Genomic DNA, 19032 nt, shown 5'->3' on the forward strand with positions numbered 1-19032 from the left:
CCCGTTTGAGAATCTTTCATTCATACATATACCTCATAATTGCTGATAAAGGGCTGCAAAGTTAGGCTTATGCCCTGCGGTTACTGCCTTTGAGCAGGGAGGACTCTATTGTGATACACCTGCTGTGATACGGGCCTAGGTTTTTGCAGTCTCATTTGAAATGCCGCCCCATCTAGTCGCCTCATACGACAAGTAAGTGATACGGAGGACCTATTCTGACCCGGATCCCCACTGGATTCATAATCATAGTGTTATACTACACACAGTTTCCTCTCAAGTTACACGTAAATCGATAGATTGAATGTGAATACTTGATCTAGTCAGTATAATTTTCGATGTCTTTAACTTTGCTCATTGTGTGACATGGATGTTTACTATGTAATGTTAGTATGTTTACATCATGCATTTGAGTGTGTTTCATTTCTTACATTAATGAAAGTATACACCTGAACATATCTTCATCAGTCACGTATTCATCATTTTTACGACTGTAAATTTATGAAAACTCTGATTTCAGTCAAGACTGTAGAAAACAATATAATATCTACATTTTGTCTGTAGTCTGTTTCCGTTTAGAAATTATCATTCCACATAACACACACCGTATCGAGTCACTTACGTTTAGAAATTGCTAGAAATTGTCGTAAATATTTTAGAAATCACACCTTATCAGCAGTAGGGTTACTATTTTCTTCATATCCATCTCTCTGTTCGTCGATTGAAATAAATGTTAAAACAAACAAAGACAGCTCGCTTGTTCACTAATTCTATTCAAACACAATTAAAATAGAACGATTCTTATACCAACATATATGATATAGAGCAACGACAAAAACAACAATAATAATGACTTTGCGTGTAGATGGTGAACAGGAAATTGTTATTCTACGTCTATGCGTCTACATTTGTTCATAGACTGACTATATCCAATGTCAAGCATTACTCATGATATATATAAACCAATACATTGCATGTAATTCATATTGATTTGCAATAGAGCTCATTATGCTACACTTTCCTTCTATGTTTTGAAATGTGTTGGATTTCCTATTTTGTCCACTGGTTATGTTTCTTTATTTCATGTATCATAAAAGAAGTGTACAGAATTCGGCATTGATCCCATTACAAACCAGTGTTGTTTGTTTTTATGTAGAGAGAACGACTCATACTACGTTATCACAACAGATGATATACACATTGCGCCATCCTATGATGCAACCCGTCTATCAGGTACATAGAAAACTACAGGTAAGATATAACCCTATGGATGTTTTGTTCTACACAAACCTTTGAATTAATATCTGAATAGGATACTACTTAAGTTGGGATTCTACGTCCTTTCCTAGAAATAATGAAAAACACATTAGATAGTTATCAGGTTTAGTGGTCTCATCCGAAGGGCCGCCTCATTCGATCGCTTTTACGACAAGAATGTAATACTCACGACCCATTATAACCCGGAAATTATGAAAATAAAACGTCTTAGCAAGTTCAGACTGACATAGAATTTCATTTTGAAAATATTGCTGTTTAAAAGACACATCTCGTGTTTTCAAAGTATACAGAATTATATGTATTTTGTCTTCCTTATGCTTATAGAAATTAATTGTAATAGTTCGTTCGCTGAAGTATTGCGATAATTAGCCACAATACGGACTTAAATCTAAGCCCCGATTTCAAAAAGCCTAGTTAATTAGATAGGTAGTCACGTGATACAGTGACGTCATATGCGACCTTCGCCGATCAACTTGTTGTAAAAGTAGTGTTAGATATTTTTAAAAACTCGGGTTTTAGGGGCCTAATTTATTTACCATGGATAACATTTATTTCGATGTTGACAAATTTCCCGAGTCTTACATCTTTTAGCCACCAGTGCATACAAATAGCGACCCAAATGTAGCGAGAAAAGCGAGTATGAAATCTGCATAAATTTGCGAGTAAATAATGTTTACATGGGATCACTGTCTAAACACAATTTGGTAATGCCATTTCTGTAAACAACTGTAATTAGCGTTGTTGGTTTTCTAAACTAAACAGTGCAATAATTATTAAATTTATTTTTGGAGAAGTTAGATAGGCCTAAATTATGATACGATTATGTATCATTGACAAATAGGCCTACTGTCACGGGTGCATTTCGAAAAGAAAGAAAAAATAATAATAATAATGATCAAACTTATTGTGAAAATCACAATACTTTTAAATTATTTTATTAAAGCAATTTTATTAGGTCTAATCATTATTTTTTGTTATCAACACGTTGTTACTTAGGAAGTGGGAGCGCGGCGTGCTGTTGTTGTACAAACACGTCCACTATACGCGTTCCTTAAAAAAATTAAAGCATTATAATTCAATTCAAAGTCAGGAAATATTATATTTTATTGTTTATAATTGAAAGTTCAAATATCTTTTATCTTTAAATTTTTTAAAACTACCAGTTGGTAGACGCTGCTAGTAAAGTTCTGCCTATATGTTGTTACAAGGTGAAGGTCAGTTGGTGCGAGTGTGTATTGAATTCGAGAGCAGAACGAAAAGTATATGCCGTAAACCTATATGTAACAGTGCGTAGCTTCGATAGACCAATTTTCTCACAGTTTATCTACGTCTTGTCCAAGTGCTTGTTTGAAAAAGTATAGGGACAAATTCTACTGGGTTTTTTTTTAGGCAAAGTCGTTGTGCCGACAAAAAATATTCACGTCTTGTCCCTCATACCTTCCTTCGAAAATTGAAGAAAAAAAACAAGTCCAAATCCTCTCTAATGACAGCAAGTACACCCTTAAACGGCACAAAACACCCTAATGCAGCGTTATTTACAAGCTGTTAATGTGATAATTGTTTGTTTGTCAATTAAATCTAATCTGTTTATGAAATGGCTATCAACTGTTTTCAAATCTTCTCGCTCGAGGTCGCATATGACGTCACAGATAATGGCGCGTAAAATATCGAAGAAAATATGCATATCGCAAGATTTGAATTTCATCGCTTTCAAACTCGAAAACTACGCAAACTGTTTCATTTAAAACACATGTAAAGTAGTTTTAGGCATGAAATGAATTAATTTTGCTGAAAAAATTAAAAAGTTTAAAAACATGCGATGTGTCCTTTAAATCTTTTTTAATATCTCATGTTACTTCTATAAATGAAAAAGTGAACATAACTTAGTGATAAATCTCATCAACTCTTTAATTAATGCATTAAGAGATAGCTAACTAATAATCCCCTGAAATAGCAGAGATGGAATCAGATATATATCAAGCAGGCATATTTCTGCCCCTTGTATGCAAGGTATTTTTCTATAATTTACGTCTGCATCCAAGATAACTTTGTTGACATGCAAGACAAATAAAGCCCAAGAAGACTGTCTTTAAATGTTTTCTGTCACAAAATATTAAATCATTTTGAAATCTTGTAATTTTCAAACATTTTTAAGAGGCTGGGAAAGATCTTATTGATCGTTTAAGGCTATAGACTAATTATAAATGTATGTAAGAAATGTTCTTACATCAACTTACCCAGAAACCACAAAAAAGACACGAATAACATGTGTTTTAAGATAAGAAAATTGGTGTAAGTTATATACAGTCAACAACATATTTTTTTTATGTAAAAACACACGCCATATATATGTAGTGTATTTATTAATGTAAACTTTATTTAAAAATCAACCGAATTGTAAATATCAATGACTCCTTATCTTTTACAAGTTTGTTTTAGTCATTGTTAGAATAATTATATTTGTAGGAATTTCGTACCATGCAATAAAAATATGTATTCAAGAACCGTTCATTACTGTCGGTTCTGCTCTAATGTTGATGAATCGTCACGCATACACATTGCTTGTAACTTGTACGTGACGTAACATTGGTGAATGACATGCACCTCAGATTATTTCGCATTTAATAAAAACATAGCGGTTGGTCAGAGAGGGAAAGACAATTGATGTCCGATTATAAAAATTCATTGTGTATGCGATATCTACACTAGGGTATTTTATGGCGTTTTATAGTATTATAAGTATCGTTAACACGTGTAGCACACTGTATGTCGTATAAATTACAGTAATCATATCAGAGATATGGTGAACCAAGTTTACATAGCTTTAGGCATTTCTACTGCAAACTTTTTCACTGATATTTAACATTTTAAGAACAAATATGTGTACCAAAGTAGTGGAATATCACCATTTGACATATGTAGATAATGTTTATTGTCTACAAATCAGAGTTATTTGCCTTTCTCCGATATGTACACGATTTAACACATGAAGATACTAGGATAGTTTACTATTGGTAATTTTACCGCGAGTGAGTCTCCATACTTCTTAAAGTCCTAAATATCGGAATGCGTGAGTTTTGTTTTGTATGTAAGAAGTAGAACATCAATATGTGTTTTTGTGTTTTAGCAATGGTAATAAACTATAAAAATTAATTGAAACATGTCGGGTTTTTTTATGTTTTTCTCATTTTACGAAATTCATGATGCCGTTACGATTTCAAACAAATGTAAGCTCGAAGATATGGGCACTGTACGATATCGTATTTAGTCTATTCTAAAGCAAACCACAAACATACATGGGCGAATCGTTAGAAGTAAAAGGGCAGTTATAGATCAGACTGCATCCGAAATTCTCACAAGTGAGTGGCAGACAAAGAACTATACAGACAAGCAGGCACAACCACACACATAGTGACATAGCACATGTAGGTCTACAGTACTGTACAGTATGTCAGGCGAGAGGGGGGAATGGAAGAATGTTAGCGATGTAGTACCGAATCAGAGGCTGCTGATGTAGTATTGAATGAATTGGTAAGTTTTTCCATATGCAAGACATTTTTTTTATGAAAATGAAATCTACAAACTAAGTAAATCTGTACCTAACTTGATATGCGATCTTCCCAAACCCGCCTAGTCGATCATTATGAGCGAATTTCGCTCCTAACGGTCAATGTATTATTATCGAAGCATCATTTTGACTAAAATGTGTAATTTATATCATTGTTTTTAAAAATCGCAAAAGTATACCGCAAATTTAATTCATTAAAAAAAATTCAAAGGGAAAATGGGGGGTCTCCCATCTAGAGAATTGTGGTGTGCCGTTCTTGTACACATTAGTTAAAACAAAGGATAATTTTGTTGACTAAATATACATTATATAGATCTGTTTCTATTGGACTGATAGATCAATAAATTTTTCTAATTAGTTCTGGAAAATTAAATGTTTTATCAAAAATTCATTTTAATCATTCCTTCAAAGTTTAATTGTAAAAAAAAGTTTTAATATTGATAAAAATTGTTTCTTATAGGGTAATGAAAATGCACATAATAAAAAAAATCATGATTAAAATTTCAGCATATATTTCATAAACAGTAATTTATGCCGAATCATATAACGTTTTGGATAAGAAATTCTTTTAAAGTAACAGTTTTTTGATCAAGGCATCGAAAATAATCCTTCACGAGACAAAAACTGGAGTTAAATAGTTGAAGATGGTGCATTAACAGTCTGGTGGTACACCTAATAGTATCTTCTGTTCTGTTGTTTAAAAGAATTCACAGTGTTGATAGAAATTGATTTCCAATGTTTGCTTTTTAGCTGCATCCATTTGGTAACCACAGTGAGATGAAAGAGTCATAGTGTCATCATATGAGGAACCATACCAGGAAGTGCACATTTCTTCCTCATGGCCACATGGAAGTTGGCTGTTAAAACTGGTTTCTGGATAATAACTCAAATAATTTGTATTCTACTACAACCAGATTTGGACAGATGGATATGTATAAAGAACGGAAAATTTCTATCAATTTTGGGGTAATATGGTAAAAGATCAAGGTCACAGTGCATGAAAATTAGAAAATGCTGATGCGGGGACATATGTTTTACACATTCTTTAATTATAAATATATTAGTATTGTATATCTGTATAGATTATTCATGTTTTCTGACTATTTATCATATAATGAAATAAATATATAGAATTTGTCAATATGAATTGGAGAATATACATTTCTAGAATGTATGCCAGTGTTAGAAGGGGGTTGGGAACACAACATGGTTCAAATCTTTGTTTCAATGTACACTACCCCACATTTTTTAATATCTAAATTACGGGAAAATAGGATTAAAATCTACATAAGTAATTTCAAAAAAAGTTTGATACAGATATTCTCCCTAGGTTGAATTTTTTGATGAAATAGGTCTTTAACTTTGTGTGAAATTTTATCCAACTATGTTAATTGATCTATGATTTTTTGTAGAATTGGTGATATATTTTTTAATAAAAGTGATGGAAATAGTAAATTATGCTTATTTTTCATAAAATAAAAGAAAGCCAAGATTATTCTGTCCTTACTATTTGTTTTATAATGTGTTTCTTGTGAAAATTGATGATTTTCAAGAAAAAACAATTAGTCTCAGCAAAGGGGCAACTTTGAGGAGCTGTAATTTTTTTAAGTCCGCACTAGCATACCCTTTTTATGTTTTAAATGTATTTCTGATCAAGATGTATCAGTTAAGATGGTTTATCCAAAAAGATTGATACTTCTGAAAACACTCAAACCAGGAGAGAACATCCTTAATGAAAACACACACCTGAACAGATCTTCATCAGTCACGTATTCATAAATTTTACGATCGTAAATTTATGAAAACTCTAATTTCAGACGATACTGTTAAAAACTCTGGAACATCTACATTTTTGTCTGTAGTCTGTTTCCGTATAGAAATTATAAATCCACATACCACGCTTCGTATCGCGTGACTTAAGTGTCGAAATTGTTGAAAATATTGTAGAAATGACACCTTACCAGCAGGAGGGTTACTGTTTTCTTCATATCCAGCTCTCTGTTCGTCCATTGATGTAAGTGCTAAACAAACAAAGACAGCTCACTTGTTCACTATTTCTATTCACACACAATTAAAACAGAACGAATCTTATAGCAATATATATGACATAGAAAAACGACAAAAAATGATATTGACGTTGTGTGTAAATAGTGAAAACAGGAAATCGTTCTTCTACATCTATGCGTCTACATTTGTACCTAAACTGACTATATCCAATGTCAAGCATTACTCGTGATGTAAAAAACCAATACATTGACTGTAGTTCATGTTGATTTGCAATAGGGATCTTCATGCTACACTTTCCTGTTATGTTTGAAATGTGTTGGATTTCCTATTTTGTCCACTGGTTATGTTTCTGTATTGCGTGTATCGTAGAAGAGGAGCACAACATTCTGCACTGATCCCATTACAAACCAGTGCTGTGTGGTTTTATGCAGAGAGAACGACTCATACTACGTTTTCACCACAGATGACATACACATTGCGCCATCCTATGATGCAACCCGTCTATCAGGTACATAGAAAACTACAGGTAAGATATAACCCTATGGATGTTCTGCTGTACACAAACCTTTGAAATAATATCTGAATAGGATACTACTTACGTTGGGATTCTTCGTCGTTTCCTAGAAATAATGAAAAACATATCAGATAGTTATCAGATTTAGTTGTCTCATCCGAAGGGACGCCTCTTACGACAAACAAGGAATGCTGACGACCTGTTATAACCCGGAAATAGTGAGAAGAAGAAAAACGCCCAACAAGTTCAGACTTACATAGAATTACATTTTTGAAAATATTACTGTTTAAATCTGTAGATTGTTTTTTAAATCTCTTATGTTACTTCTCCTATAAATGAACAAGTGATTATAACTAAGTGATACATCTCATCATCTCTTTAATAAATACATCAAGAGATAGATAAATAATAATCCTCTGCAATAGCAGAGATGGAATCAGATATATATCTAGCAGGCATATTTCTGCCCTTATATGCAAGGTATTTTTATATAATTTATATCTGCATGCAAGATAACTATGTTGACATGCAAGAAAAATAATGTTCAAGAGGACTGTCTTTAAATGTTTTCTGTAACAAAATATTAAATCATTTTGAAATATTTTAATTTTCAATCAAACATTTTTAAGAGGCTTTTACAGATCTTATTGATTGTTTAAGGCTACAGATCAAATATATTTTAGAAATGTTCTTAAATCAACTTACCCAGAAACCACATAAAAAACGCAAACAACATATATTTTAAGATAAGAAAATGGGTCAAAGACTCAATTGGCCGGGTTGCAATATTTGGAGTAAATAATTTGGGTAGGGATTTATTTGGTGGTACAGTAGTTATTTGGAGGACTGTTATGATTTGTTATGGCCTTAGTGTTGAAGGAGGCAGAATTGTAAAGTAAATTATCAAAACGAGTTTTGACGAGTGGAAAAAATGTTAGTTCCGTATCGGTAACGTGAGCGGACACGATTGATTCCGGATACAGGTACGGATTTTTGTCTTGTAAAAATGCCGATATATAAAAAAAAAACAAAAAAAAAACACATCACATATTGCTGCAGGCCTTTTATTGATTAATAAAAAACCCCACATGATATATGTAATATTAAGTAATAATAACTAAAATGAACAATAACTCCAGGTGCTTGAATTGTATATGATTATATGATAAAGAAACAGAATTTCTCTATTTATATTGCAAATTTACAACTCATACCCAGAAAATTTGACATTCATATATAATTGAATTTTTCCTCAGAGGTAGTGCAACTAAATTTAACCACAAAAGATAATCTCACTTACCTTTTTCAAGTTGAACTCTATTTTTAATAACAACTTTTTGCTGTAGCGCCCATATTCGACAAAGGTCAGACTTCAAAAAACCTAGTGCATAACTTCAATATATATACTTACTTTCTGCAGAGTTTCAAGGTTGTACATAACAAACTGTAGGAGGATTTGATTTCACAAAATTTTCCCCACCGCCCGCCCGCCCGCCCGCCCGCACTTCACCATACTATAGACCGGATTTGCACTTCGTGCAACCCGGCCAAAAATTGGTTTAAGCAATATACAGTCAACAACAAACTTTTGTGTAAAAACAAACACATATATATGTAGTGTAAATATTAATGAAAATCTATTTGGAAATCAACCGAACTGTAACTAGCAATGACTCCTTATCTTTTTTAACAAGTTTGTTTTAGTCATTGTTAAAATAATGATATTTGTACGAATTTCGTATCATGTAATACAAATGTGTATTCAAGAACCGTTCATTTCCTTTGAGTCTGCACCAATGTTGATGTATCGTCACGCATACACATTGTTTGGAACTTATAGATGACGTAACATTGGTGAATGAAATGCACCTCAGATCTTCGCATTTATTGAAAACATAGCGGTTGGTCAAGAGGGAAGGAGAATTGATGTCTGATCATAGAAAGTCCTTGTGTATGCAATATTACCTACACTAGGGTGTTTTAGGGCGTTTTATAATAGTACAAGTATGCTTTACACATGAAGTGCACTGTATGTCGTATGAGTTAATCATGCAAGGGATTTGGTGAACCAAGTTTATGTAGCTTTATACATTTATTCGGCAAACTTTTTGACTGATATTTAACATTTCAAGAACAAATATGTGAACAAAATATTGAAATATCACCATTTCGCATATGTAGATAATGTTTACTTGTTTACATATTATAGTTATGTCCCTTTGTCCAATGTGTACACGATTTAACACATGACCATACTTGGTACGTGGTTTTATGATATTCTTATTAGCTAGTCACATGTACACATGTTTCGTTTTCCTTTCAATCCCTGTAAAATATGAGTATTTGATAGATCGTTTTATGCAACAATATATTTCCTGATTTATGCAAGCAATGTACACAAATGGTAATTTAGTAAAAGAAAAAAGATATAAGAAATGAACAGCACTTTGAGCTGTTCATGGTCAATATGATTAACAGAATTTGCCTCAAATCCAAATCCGTTCAAATTGACCATGCACAGCTCAAAAGTGCAGTTCCTTTCTTAGATGATATTCTTATTGGCTAGTCACCACATACATGCTACCTTTATTTTCCCTTCAATCCCTGTAAAATATGAATATTTGACAGGCGGTATTTGATTGGTGGTATTTGATAGGCGGTATTTGATTGGTGGTATTTGATTGGTGGTATTTGACACTGCCATCAGTTTTTTCCTACGTTTGTAGTGTAAAGTTCTTCCAATCTATTAAGTCATAACTAGTTTGTACATTTCTATGTTGTAAAATACTTTTATGATTATACAATTTCTGCTGTGTGTTAATATGTTTATACAATTTGAAACTAGATTATTGTATGTAGTTTTGGATACATTTTAGTAGTTATGTGATATGGTTGTTGATTAAAGTCTACTTCATCAGTAAATTATATTTTCAACATCATTGTAATATTTTGTTGTGTTTAGCTGAGAAGGAGACATAAATTATCATATTACACACAATTTCATCTGCAGTTACGTGTAAATCGATTAATTGACCGTGAATACTTCATCTAGTCCGTATGCTTTTCGATGTCTTTAACTTTGCTTATCAAGTGTTATAAAATTCTACTATGAAAAGTGATGACAACGAACAGTGATCAATTTCATAACTCCTATAAACAATACAAAATAGAGAGTTGGGCAAACATGGATCCCTGGATATACCAGAGGTGGGATCAGGTGCTTAAGGGGAGTAAGCATCCCCTGTCGACCGGCCACACCCATCGTGAGCCCTATATCTTGATAAGGTAAACGAAGTTATCCGTAGCCAAAATCAGTGTACTAAAAACGGCCTAACCTTCGACACTATTTGATATTAGTATGTTTACATCATGACCGCCGCAGTGGTCTATAAGTACATGTATAGATGTCGCCCCGCATGGGGAAAGTCGGGACTCGAATCCCGCTCGCCAGAGACTTCGGTCGTTAAAACGGGTAGTGACAGTTCATCGTCAAAATGCTCGGCATCCAGTGTGAATGTCAAGGGTCCTTGGAGATATCCTTCAAGATGGATGGCCCATGTCACAGTAGGTGTGGTACGCTAAAGAACCCTGATTGCTTAATGGCTGTGAGCGCTGAGCATAGGCCTAAATTTGAAGCCCTTCATCGGTCTTGGTGACGTCTTCATATCAGTGAAAATTTTCGACAGGGAATTTAAACAAGATACAATTAATCAATTTACATCACGAATCTTTGTATGTCTCATTTCTTATGTTGATGAAAGAATAAACCTTAACAGATCATCATCAGTTGGACTGTTTTAAAACAAGCGACCAGGGTCGCTACATTACCAGTATACTAAAAGGAGGAAATACAAACCAGACATTATTTTTCATACCGATTATTTCGCTAATCTTGGCACACTGATTTTGACTACGGATTACTCCCGTTTATCTGATCAAGATATAGGGCTCACGTCAGGTGTGACTGGTCGAGAGGAGATGCGTACTCCTCCTGGACACCAGCTCCCACCTTACATGTAGGTATATCCAGGGATCCGTGTTTACCCAACTCTCCACTTTCTATTCCTTATAGAACTGATGAAATTGACCACTGTTCTTTATCTTTACCTTTTCACACCTTTCACACACAGACAAACACATACACACGCACGCACGTGTGCATGTATACATGCGTACGTGTTGTGCATGCGCGTGCGTGTGTGCGCACGTGTGTGTGCGTATGTGTACAGCTAATGAGAAGTTCCAGCACTTATGGTCATGCTAAATCTTAGGAGTAATGAGTATGTATATAATGACGCAAAAGTATGAAATAATTATAAAATCAATTTTTGAATGACTGATCTTAAGACCTGTATATCTATGAGTCACCTGACGTTTTGTGATTACAAATTAATTGAATGTCTTTGGAAGGTTTGATGATTATATTATCAAAACTATACCATAATTCCATTTATTATCTAACTATTGGTCATCAAATCATTGACTGAAGTTAAATTCCATTTTATTATGACTGTGATGACCTACACCTTGTTTTTAAGCGTTCTAACAACTTAACATTGCAGTTTTGCCATTAACTCATTTAGCTGTTTTAGTGAAATCCACTTTTAATTCGTTTCAGTTTTTAACATGATTATTTCCATACACTATGGAGATAGTCGCTACTTTTAGTAGTGATAGTAGTATTAGTATTATCATTAGTAGTAGTAGTAGTAGTAATGATAATAATAATAATAATAGAAGTAGTAGTAGTAGAAGTAGTAGTAGTAGAAGTAGTAGTAGTAGAAGTAGTAGTAGTAGTAGTAATAGAAGTAGTAGTAGTAGAAGTAGTAGTAGTAGTAGTAATAGAAGTAGTAGTAGTAGTAGAAGTAGTAGTAGTAGAAGTAGTAGTAGTAGTAGTAATAGAAGTAGTAGTAGTAGTAGAAGTAGTAGTAGTAGAAGTAGTAGTAGTAGTAGTAGTAGCAGTAGTAGTAGTAGTAGTAGTAGTAGTAGTAGTAGTAGAAGTAGTAGTAGTAGTAGTAGTAGAAGTAGTAATGATAGTAGTAGTACTAGTAGTAGTAGTAGTAGTAGTAGAAGTAGTAGTAGTAGAAGTAGTAGTAGTAGTAGTAGTAGCAGTAGTAGTAGTAGAAGTAGTAGTAGTAGTAGTAGTAGAAGTAGTAGTAGTAGTAGTAGTAGAAGTTATTGTTGTTGTTGTTGTTATTAATAAATATAGCATTAGTAATTGAGTTATACAATTCGAAAGTTTGTGTTACCTTTCTCAGTTGGTTGATTTCTCCTTCTCCACCTTCTGTAGACAACGCACACTAAAATCAGCAGGGCTGTGATAAACACTCCGGCCAACACACCTCCCACAACTACCCCTACATCAGGTGCATCTTCTATGGATGTGGTCGTGTTATAGAGAGTATTCACAGTTGTGTTAGAGAAGCCCGGGTAGGTGGATGTAGTGTCCATTATGTCTTTGGTAGTGAATGTTGTGGTCCTATCATCATAAACATGAAGATTAGAAAACAAGTTAACATGTACATGTATTACAAAATGAAAAGAATACATTGCTATCAGCTGCTGACTTACATATTGGGACATGATGGATCAGCAAGAAAACACTGGCTCTCTGTGTTGATATTCAGACAGGCGGGATCTACAAACACAGAACATGTTAAACTCATATTGAAATATATTTTATTCAATCATCACTGTTAAGTGTATAATGATAAACAATTTCTTACATTTGTATATATCATTGGCAAGGTACGGCTTACTCGGACAACCATTGATGAAGTGTTGACATTTGCTGTAGTACAACTGGCCCCCTTCTGTCTCCAAACAATAACCTTTACACAAAAAAAAAATAAAGATAACGAACAGTGATCAGCCTCATCAATAATATAAAGAATACAAAATTGAGATAGGGAAACCACGGACCTCTGGACATGCCTGGCCTCAAGACCATAAACTGAGAATAGACTTAAGTCTAAATTTCAAATCCAGGGAGAGGGCTAAAATACAAAATTGCAGTCCAATAGGTAAAAAAACGCCAGGGATATGGGTGTGGACAGACAGACCAAGTGAAACCTTTGTACCCCTATATAAGAGGGTGTACAATGAAATAACTTCTGTGCAATCTATCCTAAAACATCAATAAAGTATTAACGGGCGACAATTTAGGACGGGTGATGATTTGAATACAATAGTACATCCCAAAATCGTCGCCCCTAATGATAGTGCAATCTTGTCCCAAATCGACACTGGGGCGACGATTTGGGATGGGACGACGATTTGGGACGTAACAGGCTGTCCCTGCTGCCCAATCTTATTTATTGTTTAATAAAATTTTGTTTAAAAAAAATTCAAATGCAAGTAAATTTTAAAGTAATTTTTATAAACACATACAATTTTCAGTATATATTTGCATTTGAATATTTTATAAACCTGAAGTTGTTTTAACCCCTTCTCTACCGTACCGGTCAATTTGACCGGTGGTGCGTAAAAACGGGACAGCGCAAAAGGAGTGCCTCTAAATCTTTCAAACTACGGTCATAAGATATATGATCTATATATCATATTTTTGGAAATTTTCTGTATTTTTTGACTATGTAAAAATCAGTTAAGTAAATAAAGTTATTAAATTAATAAAAGCATTTAAAGCGAAAGATGGATTCGTCTAAATATGACGCAACGCTTTGTCGAAAGGCCATTTTCCCCCTCGATACGATTTTTTTAATCTCCTGTATGAATGCACTATTTTTTTTTATATTTTTGAAAAGCATATATTCCCTGCTTTCAGAACATAAAAAAATTATTTCTAATGCCTGGCAAAGTTATAAGAAAATAGCTATTTTTTGCACATGTACGCTTTCTTACAATTTTATTTCTCAATGTTTAAACAGATCGGCGTTTTACCAATATTCATATATGGAAATAGGGAAAAGTAAATACAGCCTGTAAAAGTACAGAAAATTTTCTTTTTGATGGGCCCTTATTCGTGTTGTAATTCTTGTTAGTTTTTATATTACGATAAAATGAAATTGGGACATGCTGCGCGGTTTTCTTTAAAATTAGCGATAAAACGTCGGTGCTGAAAGCGATCGACGCGCATCGCACAATAAAGTAGTGAAAACTATTTGTATTGTCCTCTGTTGGTAATGTGAATACTTTTTGATATACTAAAACAATATACATATATGAAATAATCAGCCAGGTATTCTCTGCTTTTAAAAAAAAAGAAGTATAAAAACCATTATTGGTAAATAACAGTTACACTACCTACTTGTATTGTAACTTCATAAAACACCTAATGAGAATGTTACATCGGTAGAGTGAATAAAAAAAATACTTCAAATTCAGATATAAACGTTATGTAATATTTATTCGGTATAGAAATATTTTTTTCTGCCAAACAAAGAAAACAAAAAGACCAGTCTGCATATTATATAATATAATACTTTTCCCCCCGTGATCCGGATCGCGGCCGCGGGGTTTTCTGAAAGTGTCCACGAGCAACACACGTGTTTCCGTTTCAACGAAAACTACAACACAACAAACGTTTGTATTGTATTTTACATCTTGAAAACGACCTGATGTCAGATGAAGAAGTCTGAAGATACCTTGGATATCCTGTTGCAGGATGACCCAAACGATCATGCATTCAGTATAAACATGTAAGTTGATGTAGCCACATAGGCCGACTAGAAGAAAAAAACGTTCGCGGTTATGTTATGTTATGAAAAATGCACGATTAATATATTAACCGCGATTTGATGCCATAATTTGTCGTTTCATGAAAGAAAATATTTATATTTTATGATATCTAAACCAAGTGTATAACACCCAATTGTTTATTAAGAGCTGAACATATCTGACATCAATTAATCTGTCCTGGCCCGGCATTAATCAGTGTGACCCCCCCCCCCCCCCTTTGGTATCTCCTCACCTGACGCGCGAGTGTAAGAAGAGGGTGGATTTAGTGTACGGTGAGAAAAGAGTGGGATGGTTTTAATCAGACTGGGCATTCATGACCATTGGTGCGGAGGCTATTTTCCAAGATTTTCTATGTTTATAAAAAAATTATCTTTCTATGAAAAGAAAACACAATCTGTTAGGAAAGCATATATTGCATTATTGTATTATCGTAATAATAGAATTTATTACCGTAATTTGAGGTTTTTCTTCATATTGTAACAGAAATAAAAACAAAATGTGTGTTTGGGACAAAAGGTGTGTGCGTGGTGGTGGTGGTGGGGGGGGGGGGGGGTTAACATCAATCAAAATCTGGTTATGACAGGCTATTGAAAAAACATTTAATTATATGATCCATACATGCTGGTGTGCTATGAGCTGATGGGCATCTGCCCACTTCTTGCTTAGATTTTCTCTAATTTCGACTAAATCCACACCCCATCAGAGTACCATGCCAGGGGATTTAGACACTGTGTACAATGAAGAACCAATTCAATTCTACTTTAAATCTGGGGCCATTCAATTTCCCTCAGAGGCACAATATTTTCGATGGACACTGTATATTTTAACCTGAATTTCTTCAGTATTTGCTCCCATGTATATGTTAGGCATAATGCTAACACCTCCATGATGTATAGTGTGTTTTTTTTTCAATACGCACTCTGCTACACTCGCAAAGTATAATGAAATATTCCATTCATTTGATTTCTAACATATGTATGTAAAACTTATACGGTACCAATTTTGATGCACCAGATGCGCATTTCGACAAATAATGTCTCTTCAGTGATGCTCTACCGAAATCTTTGAAATCCGAAATAACTATGTTGTAATCCCTTACCAAATAGCACTTCAAATATAGGACATCTCTATCTTTAAATAAATATGATCAGTACTTTCGTGCGAAACTGTCCTTACTATCATGAAGCTTATATTCTGCTTTAAAACACAAACCAATATTTCTTATTTGTATTTTTTCATCTTTAAAAAGGTTATTGACATCCCAATATTTAGTGGGAAGCTTCCAGGTATCTTCCACTAGTGACAGTCTACTGGCAAATCCAGACATGCATTGGAAGTATGTTGATGTGGAGGACACAGGGACACCTGATCCAAGAACTGTGGCATTTCATTCGGAGTGACAACCTGGCATGCAGTTGGTATGACTCTTTGAGGTTGAATATAGGGTTAAATCCGTACATCAAATGAATCCAGATAATACATTCACAAATGGAATCATGGCATTATGGTACACTGATATGCGTGTACCATTTTACTGTTTATCGTTGCATTACTAGATATAACATGCATACAAAAAGAGACAAAACACGGAAAATCATTATTCTGTTTCTAATTATAAGGTATGCTAAGTGTTTTAAATGCTGACAAATAAGGTATGATGGCCAATACTGATTTTATTTGCATTTTTATTTTCAGATATGGGACCTGATTATTCAGAGAATTGCAGATTTTATGAAGCTGTTTTTGACAGAAGATTTGGTTTTCTCCATCTGTGTTGCCACCAACCATTATGCTGAGATGGTCATATCTATGGGGAAGGATTGTCATATGCTTCCCGAGGAAGTTCGAAGCCTCTCACTGAAGAGGAACTGTACAGGTATTACTAGTTTTAAAGTACCGATATTGTGACAGTGATTTCCAGTTTAAAACGAATAATAAAATGCATTTTATAAGATTACCTTTACCAAAATTAATCTGGCTGTGCATCTAACACATTTATTAAATGTGTATTACAATTACCCCAGATAAAATTTTACAAGTAATTAAACGCATAATTTTCAGAGGGCCTTGATTATAGAAAACATTTACAGAGCCAACTGAGTATTCAAAAGCACTGAGAATACATCAGTATACTGGGGCTAAGTATAAACAATCTTTCTTTTTTTCTTCAGATTTTTGGGCATTATCTTATACATGTCTGCTGAGAAGTTCCAGTCGATAGACAGATATTGGTCAACGCATGCCCCTATCGGAACAACCTAGTATCAAGAATTATGTCTAGAAATATGTTTTAAGAGGTTGAATATAAGAAGAACAATTTTTATTAAATATAATGCAAGTACATTTAAATTTAGTGATTGAAAGTAAGTACTTGAACATTCGTATACATGTACAATGAACTTGGGGAGTAAAAACGGGCATTATTTTCGCATAGCATTTGATATCATAATGGTGTTGTTGCTTAGCAACCAAATATATTTGAATATTAAAAAAATTGATTTTTTAAAAAGATTTTAACAGGAAAGATCTTTGTTTTAATGTTGCAATATTTATACTATTTAGTGGGATACAATAGCAAAACGTCATATTATTAGAAAATGATGAATATGTATATGAAGTACGAAATTTTCATTTTATGACCTTTGACCTTAATTCTCTTCATTATATTTTTTGTTAAAAACCTTTTAAAATGATTAAGATTTAGTCAAAGATTATATTTTTAAAATAATGTGACATTTACTAATCATCATGCAATGTAATTATGTTTGAATTGTGTCGAATGGATGTAGAAAGGCAAATTATGGTCAAAATTACACCATGAGTGTTGTTACTTAGCAACCAAAAATATTTGTTTGTCAATAAAATTGATTAATTTGATTGTGATGTTTTTGTAGTATTTTAAAAGACATATCAGCTCATACATTTAGAATTTCCTATTTTTGACTCGAATCCAGTGAGAGGGGTCGTAATATATATATTCCAGAGAAAAAAGATTGCAAAAATGTGCACTTAAATAACCTTTGACCCCGTAGAACTCCTTGGGGTCATGGGATAACATGACAAACTTGATGAAAAAAATGTTCCCTGTCCAATTCGTAACAAAATTATATATCACATGCCTACCTAAAATCGTGATACATGCAGATGTAACTCGATTTAAAAATATTGTCATTTAGTCTTTAAAAACCTCTAAAATGTGCCGGTAGATAAAGGGTTAAACATATGTGCAAGAGTAATAAGTAATCAAAATTTTGACTTAAGTCTTGGGGCCAGAGTTGGGAGCAGGTGCTTAGGAGGAGTAAGCATCCTTTTGTGATGCGTCGCATCCGCCAAGAGTCACATATTTTTATCTGTATCTTAATATTTGGAAATTTTATTTATCATAGACAAACAGTTGAAGATAACGAACAATGTTAATTTGCATTATAATACCCAAAACAATACAAAAATAAAAACAAGGCAAACACGGATCCTGGACATAACAGAGTTCGGATCGGTTTTCTAAGAGGAGTAAGCGTCGCATGTTGACCGGTCGCACCCCCCGAGCCCTACATGTATATCTTAAACTGGTAGAAGAAGAAAACCGTAGTCAAAATTAGTGTGTAAATAACGACCTAACAAAGGGATACATTTTTCACAGTGCAGCACGAGTTATTTCCCCCTGAATACAGGGAGGCACAACATGTTGTGGTACTCAGATTATCGTGTCATGATAATGAATACGTAGAGAATTTGCTATTTCTCAATGTAATTAAGTGCCAATAAAGTTTGTAATCATTAAGTGTAATTGTTAACAAATAATAGGTCTGTACAAAAACCTCAGTCATTGATTATGTTTATGCGTCCCGTATGTGATTTTTCGCAGTCCTCAGCATCTTTAAATCAGTTTAGGGATGTTTATAGCATGTCAGCAATTCTTCATTATTACTTTCTTTCAATATTTTCGACGACCACAAACCGCCGCAGTGGT

At 33.7% G+C, this 19032-nt stretch overlaps 1 protein-coding gene and 1 long non-coding RNA gene across 2 annotated transcripts in view; one reads left to right on the plus strand and one right to left on the minus strand.

Moving 5' to 3' along the window:
- Positions 1 to 19032, minus strand: part of LOC125654950 (uncharacterized) — a 113700-nt gene that overhangs the window by 72757 nt on the left and 21911 nt on the right. The window contains exons 4-8 of the mRNA XM_056144012.1: positions 13091 to 13195; positions 12936 to 13002; positions 12614 to 12843; positions 7450 to 7470; positions 6805 to 6864 (exon numbers count right to left, since the gene is read on the minus strand). Coding sequence (XP_055999987.1) covers positions 6805 to 6864; positions 7450 to 7470; positions 12614 to 12843; positions 12936 to 13002; positions 13091 to 13195 — 483 coding nt within the window. The remainder of the gene's footprint in view (positions 1 to 6804; positions 6865 to 7449; positions 7471 to 12613; positions 12844 to 12935; positions 13003 to 13090; positions 13196 to 19032) is intronic.
- LOC125646737 (uncharacterized) lies at positions 14616 to 17939 on the plus strand. The gene is made up of 4 exons (XR_007359809.2): positions 14616 to 15022; positions 16312 to 16480; positions 16758 to 16938; positions 17234 to 17939. It is a non-coding gene; the product is annotated as an uncharacterized LOC125646737 (long non-coding RNA).

Source organism: Ostrea edulis, chromosome 7 (assembly GCF_947568905.1).
Source record: "Ostrea edulis chromosome 7, xbOstEdul1.1, whole genome shotgun sequence".
NCBI lineage: Eukaryota > Metazoa > Mollusca > Bivalvia > Ostreida > Ostreidae > Ostrea > Ostrea edulis.